Below are 16,458 nucleotides of genomic sequence, written 5' to 3'. Positions count from 1 at the left end.
ATAGATATATATAGATATATATATATATAGATATATATAGATATATATATATATAGATATATATATATATATATATATATAGATATATATATATAGATATATATATATAGATATAGATATAGATATATATATATAGATATATATATATAGATATATATATATAGATATATCTAGATATATATATATATATATAGATATATATCTATAGATATATATATATATATAGATATATATCTAGATATATATATATATATATAGATATATATCTATAGATATATATATATATCTAGATATATATCTAGATATATATATATATATATAGATATATATCTAGATATATATCTATATATAGATATATATATATATAGATATATATATATATATAGATATATAGATATCTATATATATATATATATAGATATATATATTTAAACAGTTAATATCACTCAAGTACTGGATTTGAGTACAAATTTAAGGTACATCACCGATGCTTTAAACTTCAGGCTGCTTCTTTAAACTCACTTTAACCATTGTTTTGCAATAAAACACTGCAAATGAATAGTTTCACATTTGATACTATACATGCAGAAAGTAGTTTTGAACAACAAATGTCCTCAACAAGTGAATTAGGACCTAGTTCACATTTAAATGTAGTCATTTATGTTCACTTGTTTTTAAATTAAATGTGAATTATCAAACCAATCCTCACTGGCATCATTTAAAACAGTTTGAAGTGTTTAAGTTATTCTGAATGAACAGTGTGAATAAAGGGAGCGCAGAGAATTAAGACCTAAGATGCCTTTCAATAAGGAAACCTTTTTCTTTTTTTCACAGTCGACTGATTTGAACTGTCGGGCTGCAATAATGTCCTCCGGCTTGTGGTTCTACCTGAGGGGAAATGTGTTGAGTCCACTTAACGTCCACTTGTGTGGAGGCCGCAGGGACTCTCTCCCACATGCCACTCTCAGTTTTACTCAGCAACAGCCGGGGGGGTCTTGAGCTGGTTGATTTATTCTGTCTTTCCTTCTTTTTTTTTGTGTCTGTTCCTTGTCTGCGTCTCGGAATAGAAGGATGGATCCGAAACCTCAAATCACGTTATATAACCACAAACTCTCATAATTATGTAATGTGTAATTAAAAGGCATAACAGCTTCCAGTCCAGACTCCTCCTAACACCCTCCGCGCTTAGAAGTCCTGGATTATCCCCGCTTGTTTTTCCTCATTTTTGTAAAGCCAATTGAGTTGCAGTAAATTGGAGCTGCATTCTCCACAGAGGGCCGAGTAATGACGGGTTAGTTGCGTAAGATATGATCTGTGGATCAAACTTCCCTCGGGTGTCTTTACATTGAAATGCATTTGTATGTTTATTCTAGTACTTTGGGTTGCATCAAACTGCACTTGTTCAGGTCTGATTCACCTCCAGCTCAAACTGCACTTTCTGGGACATACATATTTTCTTTCATATTTTGGTCCCAAATTTTTAACACAATTTAAACTAAAAGTGTAATGGTGAGGGGAAAAAAATGACATAATCAGTGTTCGTATACGTGATGCTGTTCAACCTGATTGCAGATACATCCCATGAAATTAAAAGTATAAATAGCGGCTCACACATGACATTAATTTTCCCCTCATTCTAATGATCAGCACTTAAAGAGACACCAAAGTTTACTCGTCACAAGAATTTTTCCTCACCCTGAATCTTGGCCTTTTTTTTTTTCTTCAAACATTTTGATCTTTCTTTTCTTCAAATCTGACTTTTGCGAGTCCCCGAATCTTCTGAAAGTGAATATTAGACAGCTTCGTTCATGGGGAGTCTTCGTTTATTATTCACAGGGCAAGTGGCATAGATACAACTTCATTGATTTCCTCGGGTCGGAAAGTGAGTAAAAATCCTCAATAACTAAGCGTATGCCTTTGCCAATGCTGGCAGGTCTCTGGGTAGAAATTTGTTAGATGAAGCTCATGAATTAAGTTATTTGTAGCTTTCCTTGGCATGTCGGGTGCATTATATCCTAATATACCAGTCAAGTAATAAACCTGAGTACTGAAGCCAGTACCACAGAGAGCAACCAGCCACTGTTGACTTATTGTTTAAGAGGTCTGCGGTCCTCTGGTCGGACACCTCGTGTCCACTTAACCTCTTGGCCGAGGCGGCCCATCCTGGTTATACGGCGGTCTGTAAAGTGAATGAATGTGGCTCGGCAGGATCAATCAATCTGTTAGTAGGCCTGCTGGTAGGAGTGAGCATCAATCACCATCTGGAGCCTCTACATCTCCCCCTCTACATCTCCCCCTCTACATCTCCCCCTCTACATCTCCCTCTCTACATCTCCCCCTCTACATCTCCCCCTCTACATCTCCCTCTCTACATCTCCCCCTCTACATCTCCCTCTCTACATCTCCCCCTCTACATCTCCCTGTTTTTGTCTGATTCCATCTCTCCTGCCTCTCTCTGCCTCTGCCTCTGTCTCTATCTCTCTGTCTGTCTCTCTCTCTCTCTCTCTCTCTCTCTCTCTCTCTCTCTCTCTCTCTCTCTCTCTCTCTGTCTCTCTGTCTCTCTCTCTCTCCATCTGTCTGCCTCTGTCTCTCTCTCTCTCCCTCATTCTCTCTCTGTCCGTCTCTTCTCTCGCGCTCTCACTCTCTCTTCCTCCATCTCTCTCTCTCTCTCTCTCTCTCTCTCTCTCTCTCTCTCTCTCTATCTATCTCTCTCTCTCTCTATCTCTCTCTCTCTCTCTCTCTCTCTCTCTCTCTCTCTCTCTCTCTCTCTCTGCTTCTCGTCAGCTGTATCGACCGGCGCTTTAGGCCCTTGGTAATTAAAAGACATTGATCGGCTTCAGCCGCAGGATGTCGGGGAGCTTTCATGCAGCAGAGCTCACAGGGGCCCTGAGAGAGAACAGGTGTGTGTTCACCCGTGTGCGTCTAAATGTGCGTCAACGTGTGTGCAGTGAGTCTGTTGTGCAAATGTTTAATGTAGATGATGAACGAAGGGGCTCTCGTGCCGTGAGGGATGGCCTCATGTAATCTCTCTGGCTGTGTTTAGTCTTTTCTCCGGTTAATGTGTAGACTTCTTTCTGGTTTATTTGCATGCTCTGCAGTGATTTTTATCTTTTTATCTTACATATCTCCACCCCATTCACACAGTTCCAGCGCTGTGCGGCCTAATGGGCCTCCAGTGAGGCTCAGTTAAATCACCCCTCTGGTAAAGTATGTGGGAGAAAGCTTCAGGTCAGCGAGCTCGTATTAAATCAGAATTGTGGGGTCGAGAACAAAACAACAACAACTGATTGATTCCACGCATACGCAAACCCTGAGGCTCATCACACACACACACACACACACACACATAATACACACACACACACACACACATTATCTTCACACACGTTCTCACTCTTCTTTTATTCCATCTGAGTGAACACAGTAAATCTAAGTGCTGCTAGATTGCCAACGCAGCACATTTTTCGACCTCAGAGAGAACGAGAGTTAGTTTGTCAAACTGAGCGGCCTCGGCCGAGCTGACGGAGAACCGGCACACGACCGACTCTTTACTGTCTGACACACTGACTGAGTGACACAGTGAGGGCCACATTAACCCCACACAGCCCCCCCCCCCTGTTTGATTGACATATGAAAATATGTCTCTAATTTCTGTTTATTTCCGGAGCATATATTTTTCTGTCGTGGTGTAATATATTGCAGTGGCCTTTCATTTGATGTCTGTGACTGAGTTATGTTTGCCTGAGCACCCATCTCCCCTGCCTCTGTCCCTCATAAATCCGATGAATTACCCAGCATGCCCCCCCCCCCCTCTCTCCTCCATTACCCCACCCCATCTCATCCCGCCCTCCTCCCTCCTTTCTGAACGAGTGATCAATTAAGGCCCTGTCCAGATCTCACTGCGAGTCAGCACTTTCTCTCCTCGTCTTATCCCCCCCTTCTCTCGCTCTCTCTCTCTCTCTCTCTGTCATTTTTCTCTTCTTTTGGGGTGTAGGGCCAGCCACTGTCAACAGAGAAAGATTGGGAGCAGACCAAAGGTGGTAGAAAAAAAGGGAGAATCCTTTATTTTTCAGGATGAAAAATGTACAGATGTCAGGGTTTAGGTGTCAGTATGTGCTGGAAGGACAATATCCTTCTACAAACCTCCCAGCAGGAAGTTTACTTTCCGCCTGCTGGGAGACTTGACTTCATAGAGAAAGAGAGAGGAGACAGAAGAAGAAGAAATAAAGGATGTGTACAACTGGAGGTGGATAGTAAATGTCAAGCCACCAGAAGCAGTGTTGCTCAGGAGTGGAGTAAACATATTTTGTCGGATCTTTGCGCTTAAGCAAACTTTAATGAACTCCTTGCAGGGTAAGGCTGCCAATATTATTTTCTCATGGTCATCAAATCCTCTGAAAATACTGAAATACTAGGAACAAGTATTATCTGTAGAGCCATCGTCTGTAATCACTTATTCCACTGTAACATGGACCACCGCCATTATTTTTCTAAAAACACGTCCTACTTTGACCCCTCCTCTTCACAGCTTCAAGCAGGTAGTCCTGCTGTTGTAGGAAGAGACTTAACACGAAACTACACGCTTGCGACCGGATTCTAAGTATTAGAGACAAATAGACGAGAGGCTGTACGTCACACTGTAACATTACTTATTCCAGATTGGATCTTTTTCATGGATTATGTTGACCTTGTAAATGATAAATGATGAAAACTACATTCAGGCAAACTGAAGGTTAACTTGTCTTTGCCTCTGCTTAGAATGAACAGTGAGCTCAGCGTACTTCGTATCTCTCAAATGCAAGAAAACACACGTTATCCAGTTTTTAAACAATGGCTTTCATGCGTGTGGGCTCCGGAGGCGGACACTCATGTGTGCATGAATCAATAGACTGCTATTTATTCTATCAATAATGTCCCTGATATTTCTACATTTATTTCCAGTGGCTGTGTCCACATGAAAGCTTCTGCTGAAGACAATGTGACACTATCTTGACGCATTGAGAGATTCAGCAATGCCGTTGCTGATTTGTACAGAACAGACTTGTAAAAGGTGCACTTTCAGCTGGATGTCTGACTCATGACGCATCCTTTTCTTATAATCTTGGGCCGTGTCCAAAATCACTCCATTATTGACTCTTTCACTATTCCCTTTGTCATAGTGTGATTGTGTGCAGACACTGTTCATGCCACAGGCTTTCCTCTCTGGATTAGGCTTCAGACACTCTATATAGAGAAATGGGAATGATTGTGAACACAGTCATGAAAAGTAGATTGGAAGTGTGATCAAATACAATTTCTCTGTGAATTGACAACTGTATAATACAGCTTTTAGACCGCCATCTATGAATTACTAAGCTAGGCTAACCTTGCATTCAGCACACATTCAACCTGCGAGCAGACAACTCAAATTATATGATGAAACTTATGAAAGACATATTTTTTCAAACCTTTTAAACCAACACTTTATTGACTGGACTCAATTTTATGAAAATACAGCTCCATTAAAATCTAATTTTTCCTTTTGGATATGTGTGAAACCCTCAGATAGCTACAGCCTCTTGGAGGGATCTGATAGAAATGTGAGAGGATGTTGCTTCTCCATATACTGGGGATTTTAAAACAATCTTTTTTTTTGTCCGTCTCATGTTCTTTTAAAGACCTGACCTCCCATTTCAGTTATTAAACCTTTAATACGAGATCCAATGAAATCTGCGGGTCCATTAGGACCTGCCAGATACAGTTAGGTAAGTGCTTCATGGTTGTTATTGGTTCAAGCCTCCACTGTGGTGCAGTTACTGGCCATTGCGTTGTTGAGGACCGGTTAATTCAGTTTCTCGGTCGTGATGAGCGCTGCACACTGTGCCCGCCGCGAAGGAGCTTTTTGATCTCTGCTGATTGTTGCAGATTGGCAATCGCCTCAAAGAGATAAGGCCTTGGAAATTTAAAGTGGTTTGCGTCGAGCGGAGAGGGGACTTCATCTTTTAAAAGCGTATTAGTCTTAAAGATTATCCAAGGTCTTTCAATTCGACGGTCATTAGATGGATGTGATTGAATAATAGATGAGATCCTCTTCTGTTCCTCTCTGCTTCTCGATCTTCTGTCCAATTTTGTACATCCGAGCATCAAGCGGTTTGCTCCTCCTAACCAAAGTCACAAGCTATGAAGACTCGTTCATTCAAAATCGCTTCCTTTGTTGTCTTCAAAATTATTTTCCTTCTCTCCCCACGCTCTCTTCCCTACGCCACTTTAAATGATGCAGTCCATTCTCAACATGTGGGAGTGACGAACTGTCTTCCCTCCTCGAGAAAAACCAAACAGCCAAATAGATGTCTTATTTATCTGCCTCTATCTATCTGCCTGTCTCTTTTGCCCTCTTACTGTCAATCACTCCCTTGCTTTAAGATCTTTATTACTGGACTAATATTCTTCTCTTCCTTTCTCTCTTTGACTTTTTCTTTTTCTAATTTTTGTGGCTAAAGTCTTCGATATAACCACAATAATCCATTCACCTTGTCAAGAATCTGATGAAGCACCCTGCTCACCCTAATCTCATTTGAAGTGCCGTCTGTACCCTTCCTCATGTGTTTGCTTGTATATCGGTCACAAAACAGAATCTATAGCAAAGACAACAATGTTTTTTTTACTATTTCCATGTTCCCCGCAATCACAAATCACAAAGCTATACAGTCCGCGGGAAATTGTGTTTCCTTGGATCCGGGCCCACTCGATCCTTCATCCTATATTTAATTTCCATCATCCTTTCCTTCACGCTTTTCCTCCTCCTTTTTCCTCTTTGCTTTCAAACAAAGTCTTTTGAAATGGCTTCCACAAAGTTGGGAGCTGACATGAGGATGGAGATGGTGCAGATGATGTTGAAAACGCTGAACGCCACCAGGCATAGACGATCGATTACAGCCCCCGCGAATTTCCACTGGTCGGCCACGCTCGCGTCCTCGTCCTGCTCTCGGAAACGGTCCGCCATGTAACGCACCTCCTCCAAGATGGCCTGTAGCTGGGGGTCTCCTATCCCGGCAGTCGAGCACCCGCCGAGCCCTCCGGGTCCTCCTCCAAAGCCCCCGCCACTGGAGACAGTGCTGGGGCAGCCTACAGTGTCCATATTGGGGATGGGAGGTGGTGGGGAGCTGCAGAACTGAGATGGGAGGTGAGGAGGCGGGCTACCTGGTACCCGCGGAGGCCCCGTGGAGATGTTATTTCTCTGGAGAGGCTCCGACAGCATTGAAGGGTCCTCCATGCTCTGGAAGCCCATGTAAAGAAGGTTCCCGTTGTTGTTCGCGCTGGATTGGCTGTGGAGGTGAGGATGCCCGGCGTGGAGAGGAGCCAGGTTGTGTGGGTGCAGTGGATGGAGGGTCGGGTCGGGCGGATTGGGAATGCTCCCGCTCTGGGAGCCCGAGGAGCAGCGCCGCAAGTGCGGGGCACACGGGGGCCGCTCCGGGTCGTCGTTCTCTCCCGGTCGCTTCATACGCAGGAACCACGCGACCCACTGCAGCAAGACGAGCTGCACCTGCAGACAGAGGAAGACGAGAGCGAGTGAGAGATGGGAAGATGAGAGTGGAGGACACGAGGAAGCAGAGCAGAAGTGCATAGTCGCGTACGAGGAGGCAAAGGAAAATAATGATGACGCTGTAAAGCATTGAGCGCCACCACAATCATAACCGTGCACCTCCACGCTTTGACCTTCACATGACACCAGTTAAATGGGCGAATAGCCCCGTTTGTCGTAGATTGATGTTGGTAATATCTCCAACCTTGCATTTCGTTTCAAAATGCAGCTCCACTTGTATAAGTAGAAATATGAGATCCTCGCCAGGGACGTCCAGTTAAAGTGCCCGAGGCAGAGAAGATTTTTAGCTTTAACTGTGTTTTCAGCAGAGAGCATACTTACACAGACAGCATTACGTTTAAATCGTGGAATTATTGAGATTGACTGTCAGATTACAGTGTAATGAGCCTCCAATATTGTCTCAGTTAACTGCAGCATTAGAATAAAGAGAAGATTAGCTGCCTGCAAGTTGGGTTGAGTGAAGCGTGGTCTATTCTCCTCTCGTTTCCTCTCTTCTTTGGTTCCTCAACACAAAAACACAAAACTCCCTAACAAAGAGACGACATGTCCAGCAGCAACCACATGGGTGTTTGACATCTGATGAGAAGCGAATGTCCAGAGGAGGTCTGGATGAGTCTCCACCGGGTGTGTGTACTGGCTAGGTAACGGTCCCTGTTGCGGCTGCTGCTGATGTTGTTTTTGGTCCGCGGCTGCGATTATGAACTGTGCTGGTTCAGTGCTCTCGTCTGAACCATATCAATTAGCTGGTTAATTGGCCGTCGGCTCGTCTTAACAGGCCATTCATCAACAGAACGTCCTTCAATGTGTCGATAAATGCAGCATCTGCATTCTCATGCTGCTTGCTTTATGTACACATATCGATGAACGTCACTTTTTAAATGCTAAACAATGTCATCCTATATTTCATTTGTTGATTAGAATTACAATGGGGCGGGACCAGCCAATATCTTAAACAATAACATGTAGTGTGTATCTGTCATGTCCTTATTTCAGAACTCTTTTTTTCTCCCACATTTCACATTTGTTACATGATCACATTTCCCAAAAACTTTTATTTTCCAGCATTTAACAGTAAGAAAGAAGAAGATGGTGGAATGAGTCAAATCAAACCGCCTACATATCCAGAGTGAAAAGCACTCCTGTTGAAGTCTGCGGCGAAGGCCTTTGTTGAGCACGCTCAGGCGAGACTGACACTGCCGAATGAGTCAGAGCCGAGGAAGTCGAAGGATGAAAAATGTAACGGATCCTGGCAGAGCAGCGCAGGTAGCGCTGACGGATGGATGAAATGAAAATGGCAGAGCGTGATACGATACGCATAATGAAGTGAAATTGAGATTAATAATAGTAATGCATCATATCTGAAATAGGGAGGGCGACCATTAGCAGGACATAACCCGCTGGACCGCATGATCTTTGTAACTGAGAATACATTCGAGACGATGATGAAGACTCACCCATTTCGGCATGTTTGCTCCATTTGGATCGTGGTGATGATACTGCAGAACCACCACTGTGGCCATGACTGACATCCCAACGATGATCATTATACTGGCAAAGTACTGACCTGGAGTAGATTATGGAACAGTGTCAGGTTTCATTTTACGCACAATGGAATACCTACTTGCACATCGACAGCCATGTTCCGATTCGGCACACAGCTTTTGTCTTTGGACTTTTATCAGTCCTTCAGGTTGCTATAAAAACACATTTTCATGTTCAGTTCCTCCCCAATTTGACCTCCTTTGTAACTTATCGCCAACCTGCACCACTTGCCCGCTAACATGCCTGCCGACATTGTGTTTGTAAAAACCAGGAACAGATTAAGACTGCATCAGGGTAGATCATTAAAGGAATGATGCTGAAAGCAGCTGCATGGTGATTATAACTCCACAATTCTTTTCTGAAATTTTTAATGACCATGATTTGTGTCTTTAGGCAAAGATGGCCTTGCATCTGTATCTGGCTGCAAACTCAGCTCACTAAATAAAATATCCAGCAGTGTATAATCAATTTAGCCAATTAAAGTTTAAGGCCAGCAGATGGCAAAATTCATGTTCTTGGAGCATTTTATGGCTTTGCCACTGTTTAGTCCCTCCTCTTCCGAAGATGAGTCTTTGGCTAGATGGATGTGATGAAAAGACCTCTGTGACAAACCCGGGATCGTATTGCCGTGCTAGCGGACTCTAGCGGGCTCTATGGATGACAACGTTGGTCCGCTCAGGCTCAACAACGACTGGATGGATCGCCAAGAAATGTCGTCTTTCATGGTCCCCGGAGGAGGAATCCCCTGATTTTATCTGTACCGCCACAATAAGGTCAACCTTTGTGGTTTGGAGTGAGTCAATTGTGGCAAAACATGTGTTGCCACGACATTGTGTACAGCCAATGTCCCCCTCAGGGAAACTTGTTTTGTGTTGAGCGATCATCAGGTCACAGTGTCAATCCATCCATTTTGCTTTATTAAACCTGCACACATCATCATTGTACTGTTGACATTCCCATTAGCCTCGGCTGTGAGTTTGGTTTAGTCCTAATTAGCGTGTGTTATCGCGCTAACACACAACCACCAGAGGCCTCCCAGAAGCCAGTTGCTTGTGCACCACTGCGGTGGAGAATTAACCCTGTCAGATGCACACGGCTCCCCAACGAGGAAAACGTCTTGATTTCACATTGACAAGTATTAAATGTTTCAATGTCATCGTAGCAATGTCGTGAGTCATAAGTCGAGGTAAAGACCTTCGCTCATGAAGGACCATGTGAGCTGCTCGTGAAAACATGGACACAAACACTGTCTGTCACCTACCGATGAGAGGCACGGAGTCAGATGTGGCCGGCATGATCTCTGCCACCAGCAACATGAAAACCGTGAGAGACAGCAAGACGGTGATGCCTGCAGATAGATAGATAGATAGATAGATAGATAGATAGATAGATAGATAGATAGATAGATAGATAGATAGACAGATAGATACGAGAACTTCATGTTGGAACTACATTTTGTTAGACAATCAATATCGTGGTTTAGTCCCCTCCCCTGAGTAGCGGCACTTTCTCGTGAGAGAGTGTGTTTGGCATTTTGATAAATGGTCACACTCGGGATGAGATCGCGTTCGATTTATGTAAATGACCAGCTAATGCTCATGCAGTGCATTACTTTTTGACATTCTGTAGCTCGACGGCAAAAAGCTCTTCCGCACCATTTTTATTTAAGTTGTCCAAACTCTGCTTCCTATATGAAAACACACACTCCTGCACTGAGACTCATCATAATCTTAACAACTTAATTCATACACCTCCACACTATAATCTGTCTCACTTCAATTTAAGGAGTACTTTGTTGAAGCAATGAATTAAACTCCTCGGCCCGAGAGATAAAATATGAGCGTCCTTTTAGGATATTACAAAGATTAAAGTTGCTTATTTTATGTTGCGGTCTTTCTCAGAAATGACACGAGCGGGCCGCTCTCACCCTGAAGGCTCAGCCATTCAGTTTCTGTGTTTCCTCCATCAAGAGGGGGACAGTGAGTATTTTCCTGGAAGGCCGAGTGTAAGCTCTCTTCCTCTAATCAATTCACTAGCTTTAATTACATCGATAGGTTAATTTGCCCGGTGTGTAAGGCTTGGCGTTATGTCTGTGGAGAAATGCTACGTAATGCATCCTGTATTGAGGTTAAGGATATGCTGTGACAAAGCTGCCACGCTTCCCTCTGAGTTCCCTCTCTCTCCGACGATAGTATTTACGAACAAGCACAAGCATTAATGATTTATTGTCTTTGTTATGATGGTGTACGGGGGGAGGGAGCCGACTGCTACAAAGATCACGCAATAAGCTAATGACGGAAATAGGACTGCGATTCACTTTTTTTAAATTATTAATCTGCTGACTATTTACTTGATTAACTAATTCATTGTTTTGTGTATGAATTGAAATTAGTCCGACACTCCATCGTATTTTCACTGAGCATTTGACACATTATTTTTTTGTCTCACCAACAGTAAAAAAAAAAAGAAAGATAATCAATTTACAATAGACTTTTGAGAAGGTGAAACTAATTTAGAAACTAATGTTTTTAAATGGTTGAAATAAATAATCGATTACCAATATAATTTGCAATTATATTATCCATACCATTAATAAGCATCTCCTTTGAACGCAGGTCAGATAATCAGGAGTCTGCTTCATCTGGTGTCAGATGAGGTGAACGTCATCCATCTTGTCCTCTAAACAGCTTGGGACGGATATTAAAATGTATTTGCAGCTGCTGTTTGACGGCGCCACTACTCCCTCTCTCTCTCTTCCAGCCCATTATTGTGCGATTTGGTTGTCTCCCACCTGCCATCAGTCCTCCCTCTCTCTTTTGTGCTGTCCTGTCTCATCCTTTTCAAATTCTTCTCCCGTCTGCGTTCCTCCTTCCCTACCTTCCCACACCCATCTGTGCCTGTTCCTCCTCCTCGCGTTTCTCATCTTTCTATTTCATCTTGTAATCCCTCTTCTCTCTGTGCTCCACCCTTCCTCCCTGTGCCTCTTTCATCCCGCCCCGTAGTCTTCTGCACCACCGCTTCATTTCGTTTCTCCTTTATTATAAAAAAAACAAAAAAACATTCCTTTTTGTGAATGCTCGCTTTTACACGCCACAAGCTGGAGACATGATTTGGCCATGGACACTTTGTCGATAGCTTGGTGATGGAAGGGAGTGTGCTTGCTTTTTCAATGTAGATTTGACATTTAGTCTGCAACTCTTCAAATTACCAAACTTCTACTTGTGTAATCTGAGGTTGTTTTTGGTCGCACGTGACCAGAATAGATCACAATAGATATGAAGCATACAAATGATCCTTTTTTTTTTCTTGTCTTGTGAATGCATCTCCTTCCTCATAAGACAGGAAACCTTTAAAAGTCATTAGACTGACCAATGCTCACACCCGAGATCAAAACAATCGAGCAATCTTTCTTTTCCCACTTTTTTTTTCCGCCGCGTGTCCATCTATTTCCTCCCTCATTGCTCTTTCTGACCCACTCACCCAGTGAGATCTTCTCCCCGGAGTCAGCCGGCAGCACGAAGATGAGCAGGGTCATCGAAGACAGCAACACACAGGGGATGAGCAGGTTCAGGGCGTAGTAGAGCGTCCGCCGCCGTATCGTCACAACAAACGTCACATCCGGGTAAGGCTCCTTGCAGCAATCGTAGAAGGCCTCGCTCCTGGTGCCGGGAACGCCTGCACGAACAGAGGCAGCTGAGAAATGGACTCTTTTGCTCCGTGGCCGGGTGTCATGCAAACGTTTCGCCGTTCTCACCAATCAAGTCCCACTCTCCGTTGGGCATGTAGCCTGAGATGTCGGCATCGTTCATCTGGAGGTCCAGCAACCAGCCGTCATACGTCCAGGAGCCGAACTTCAGCTCGCACTTCTGGATGTCGAAAGGGAACCAGCGAACGTCCACGTTGCAAGTGCTCATGAAGATTCCTGAGAAAAAGACAAAAGAACAGGAGGACGGAGGGTTAAAGCGCTGCAATCACTTGACTGAATGACCACGTTGACTCCTGCAGTTTCAGTTCAGAGGTGAAAAATGACCACTTGTGTTTGAAGAAAGCCTCAAGTATCGTGTCAGAAAGAGGCATCTATTCATTTCATGGCCATCCATCTCCAATGACTGGCTCCTGAACTCAACCACCTTATATTTTTATATGGTGTGAAAGTGCTGCATCACAACCAGGAGGATTTTTTTTTTTTTTTTTTGTATTACCATCATGCGAGTCCACAGAGGGTTTATTCACTCTATTTTAAATTGAGTTTGGAGGCTAGAGAGGTGAAAGCAAAGACTAGATTAGAAACAACAAACCATGAAAGAAGTGTCTCTAAAGAAACAGCGTGGTCGTCACCAGCAGGTCTCAGAAACAAAGGTCTCTGTGCTCATCAACAGTGACACAGCAAAAGGAGATCGCGCCCCCTGACCCCTTCGTAAAACCACTTTTCTAATGCAAAATAAAAACACACTTGTGCGCTGGTGTCCACCCCCGAAACCAAGAGTCACAGGGATCTTCGCATCGGTCGCTGGCAAACTCCAGCCCTTAAAGTAATTACTGAAATAAATGAATCAAGCCTCGCGGAGACGTTCAGAGGCACGCAGAACCAAAATGCCATGGAGGACTTACAGCCAGAGACATTCATTATGAGGCCGCCCGTTATGCAAATCAGTCGACAGAGAGGCGAGCAGGTTGAAGGCTGCTTTCAAAGCCGACGTCAATCACAAAGATGACACCAATAATAGTATCAATACATTTCCTTTCACACTTCCATTTCCTAGCTCTCTAAGATCCAGTCACTGACACCCAATTCTTGTCTTTAGGGATGGTGTCTTTATAATTACTCCTGTTATGAACTTAATGGGGCACTAAACCCTCAATTACACGAATAGTGCTGTCTACCTTCGCAGTCCACTGATTACGGGCTCCTTCATGCACACTAGGATTTTATACATTGCCTCTCATCACAGATATCCGGTAACCTTGAAGCAATGCTCACAAAGAAAGACACCTGGATTATTTTTTTTTTCTCTCACTCTCTATCCATCTCCCTCGCAGTACGGCTCCCAAAAATACAACTCCATCATTCTGAGAATCACTTCCCAAGAAGGCATTACAGGCCCCGGTATCTCCCGGTAAAGCCTTCAACTCAAACATGCTGCCTTTACCTCTGCGGCTCGGTTTTCTGCAAATGATGGTGTACGGCAGACACCTGCGATCCTCCACCTTTAAATTATTTACCGTTTGTAAAGCTCCTTCTACACACCTGCTACCCACAGACCTGTTGCTTTTTATTTACTGATCATAGCAGCCCCCCCCCCCCCCAAAAAAATACTCACAAATTCATGTTTGATTTTGTCCACCTCTCCCTGCTTCCTTTCTCATCATCTTTCGGACTAAACTCCTTTTCTCGATGCTACCAAAGCTGCACTTTGTCTTCATTCTGTCTCTTGTTGGCTCTGATCCAAATCTCAGCATTTGGGGAGCTGTGTTTACAGTCAGCAGCAGTCTATTAATAAACATGGCCGCTGAATAGAATTGATACGGAGGCTTTCTGAGCTGGAAATCCTTGACTTCTACTTCAGAAGCCCATTTCAGCTCAACACGTCGCCGAGAATTCAATCCAGCCTGCTGCCGGTGTGCAAAGAAAGGACAAAGTAAAGATCCGTGGAAACCCAGGGGAGCCGTCGTGTTATTATTACTGTATTATTGTCACACTTGCACAGGTCTTGCGTTTGGGCTGTGACAGGAAACGGAGGAAGCGTGCGCCTCCTTCTTATAGGTGTTGCACGGCACTGAAAATCTGTAGCCGGTGAGAAACAAGCGATGCTGTTGTATTCTAATAAAATATTCACGTCAAGTGCAAAAACAGGGGAGACATGCAGATGTATTGCAGGATCGCGGGGAGAGGATGAAGTGGTGGTGAAAGGGAGGAAGGAAAGAGGCCCCTCACCTGGAGGCAGGTACTCGGCGTAGCCGCTGGAGTTCACCAGAACGTTGGTCTTAAAGGTGGAGTCAAAGTCGTCATCTGCACTGAGGAAGGACAGGGAAGGAAGTGACACTACTTGTTGAAATATAGTGTGTGTGTGTGTGTGTGTGAGGCAGGAGTTGAGTTGTTTATCCGTGTTTTACCTGTTGTAGAGCAGGATGTCTGGGGTCCAGATCTGGTCGGTGGTGAAGCGGAGGTTCTTCACTCCGGGATGTTCGCTCTGGTTCCACTGGAGATAGTGGTCGAACCAACTCTTAAACACACACAGGCCGATGAGTCTGCATGCGAGCTACTTTATCTGAAATCCCTTCAGTCTACGTGTAGGATTCATAATAATCAAGGATATGAAGCATATCATTCTCACTAAATATGAGTTTTGCAGTCATAAAGGTGAGCTATTTCTGAAAAACAACACATTGCAGAGATATCACTAGAGTCACATTTTGACTTTTTTTTTTCAATCCCCTCCTCTCGATCTCAATCATGATTCTTATTTACGAGGTCACATCAAAATCCCTCCTGACAGCAACACATTCATGAGGGCGTCTCAGGGGTCCTTACCATCCGCAGCCACATGTTAGTGGTGAGAACCTGGTTCTTCTCATCCTGCAGAACATTCAAAGCATTTTTTTAGTAAATCATTTCAAATCACTTGCTAGTAGTATATTATTTTTGCATCCCTATTTAAGATTAAAGAAATGTTTAATCCCACAAGCATTGGGGAAAGTCTCTTATTAGCACTGTTATTATTGAAAAGATTATTGTTGTTGTTGTTAGTATTGTCATATGTTGCTGGCATAGCTTGCCCACTTTGTCACCGGGTTAGGATGCAAATGTGTGTCGTTCTCCAAGAAATTCTCCACATTTCTAAAACATCATCATCATCATCATTTATGTAATGGCGGCTGCAGACACTCACCACGTCCATGATCTGGACCATGCTGAGGGAGAAGACGACGGGCAGCGGGTGGGAGTCGTTGCCCACCGGCCGCTCCATCCGGTTGTAGTCCTTCAGCAGGTTCTTCAACAGGCTCCTCTGGTGAGGACCCTGCAACGACACTAAAGAGGCCGGAAAATGTGACATGATAAAAAAACAATCTGGTAAAAAAAAGAAGCTATACTCCATGCCATTAAAAAAAAAAAGAAACCTCTGTATTGTTAAAGTTGAGGACGCTCTCATTGGCAGATTAAGTCTCTGTTTTCTGCGTAGTGAATAAAAAGGAGAAAAATCTTCAAGAAAACTCTTGAAATGATCACGAGGGAATCAAATGAGACTTTTGGGTGAGAGTACAGTCAGGCATCCCCAAAATAGAGACATAAAAATCCTGCTGCTGATCAAATCTGGCTTATTCCGAAGGAACTG

At 43.6% G+C, this 16,458-nt stretch overlaps 1 protein-coding gene across 2 annotated transcripts; it reads right to left on the bottom strand.

Annotated features, from left to right (window-relative positions):
• Positions 1-4,069: 4,069 nt before the first annotated feature.
• chrna11 (cholinergic receptor, nicotinic, alpha 11) lies at positions 4,070-16,082 on the bottom strand. 2 transcript variants are annotated; one of them, XM_068575343.1, is made up of 9 exons: positions 16,015-16,082; positions 15,657-15,701; positions 15,239-15,348; positions 15,060-15,139; positions 12,879-13,046; positions 12,605-12,799; positions 10,386-10,472; positions 9,037-9,146; positions 4,070-7,522 (listed from the first exon to the last, which is right to left on the bottom strand). In XM_068575343.1, exons 1-9 carry the CDS (start codon positions 16,033-16,035, stop codon positions 6,800-6,802), a joined length of 1,539 nt encoding a protein of 512 aa, XP_068431444.1. In that variant the 5' UTR covers positions 16,036-16,082; the 3' UTR covers positions 4,070-6,799. The 2 variants fall into 2 exon arrangements, with proteins under 2 accessions (XP_068431444.1, XP_068431446.1); XM_068575345.1 differs by lacking the exons at positions 15,657-15,701; positions 16,015-16,082 and having other exon boundaries at positions 15,060-15,134; positions 15,239-15,305.
• Between the last annotated feature and the right edge of the window lie 376 nt (positions 16,083-16,458).

This window comes from Clinocottus analis, unplaced genomic scaffold (genome assembly GCF_023055335.1).
Source record: "Clinocottus analis isolate CAN_PGR_092001 unplaced genomic scaffold, fCliAna1.0.p SCAF_14, whole genome shotgun sequence".
In the NCBI taxonomy this organism is placed as follows: Eukaryota; Metazoa; Chordata; class Actinopteri; order Perciformes; family Cottidae; genus Clinocottus; species Clinocottus analis.
This window is presented reverse-complemented; position numbering and strand designations above follow the sequence as displayed.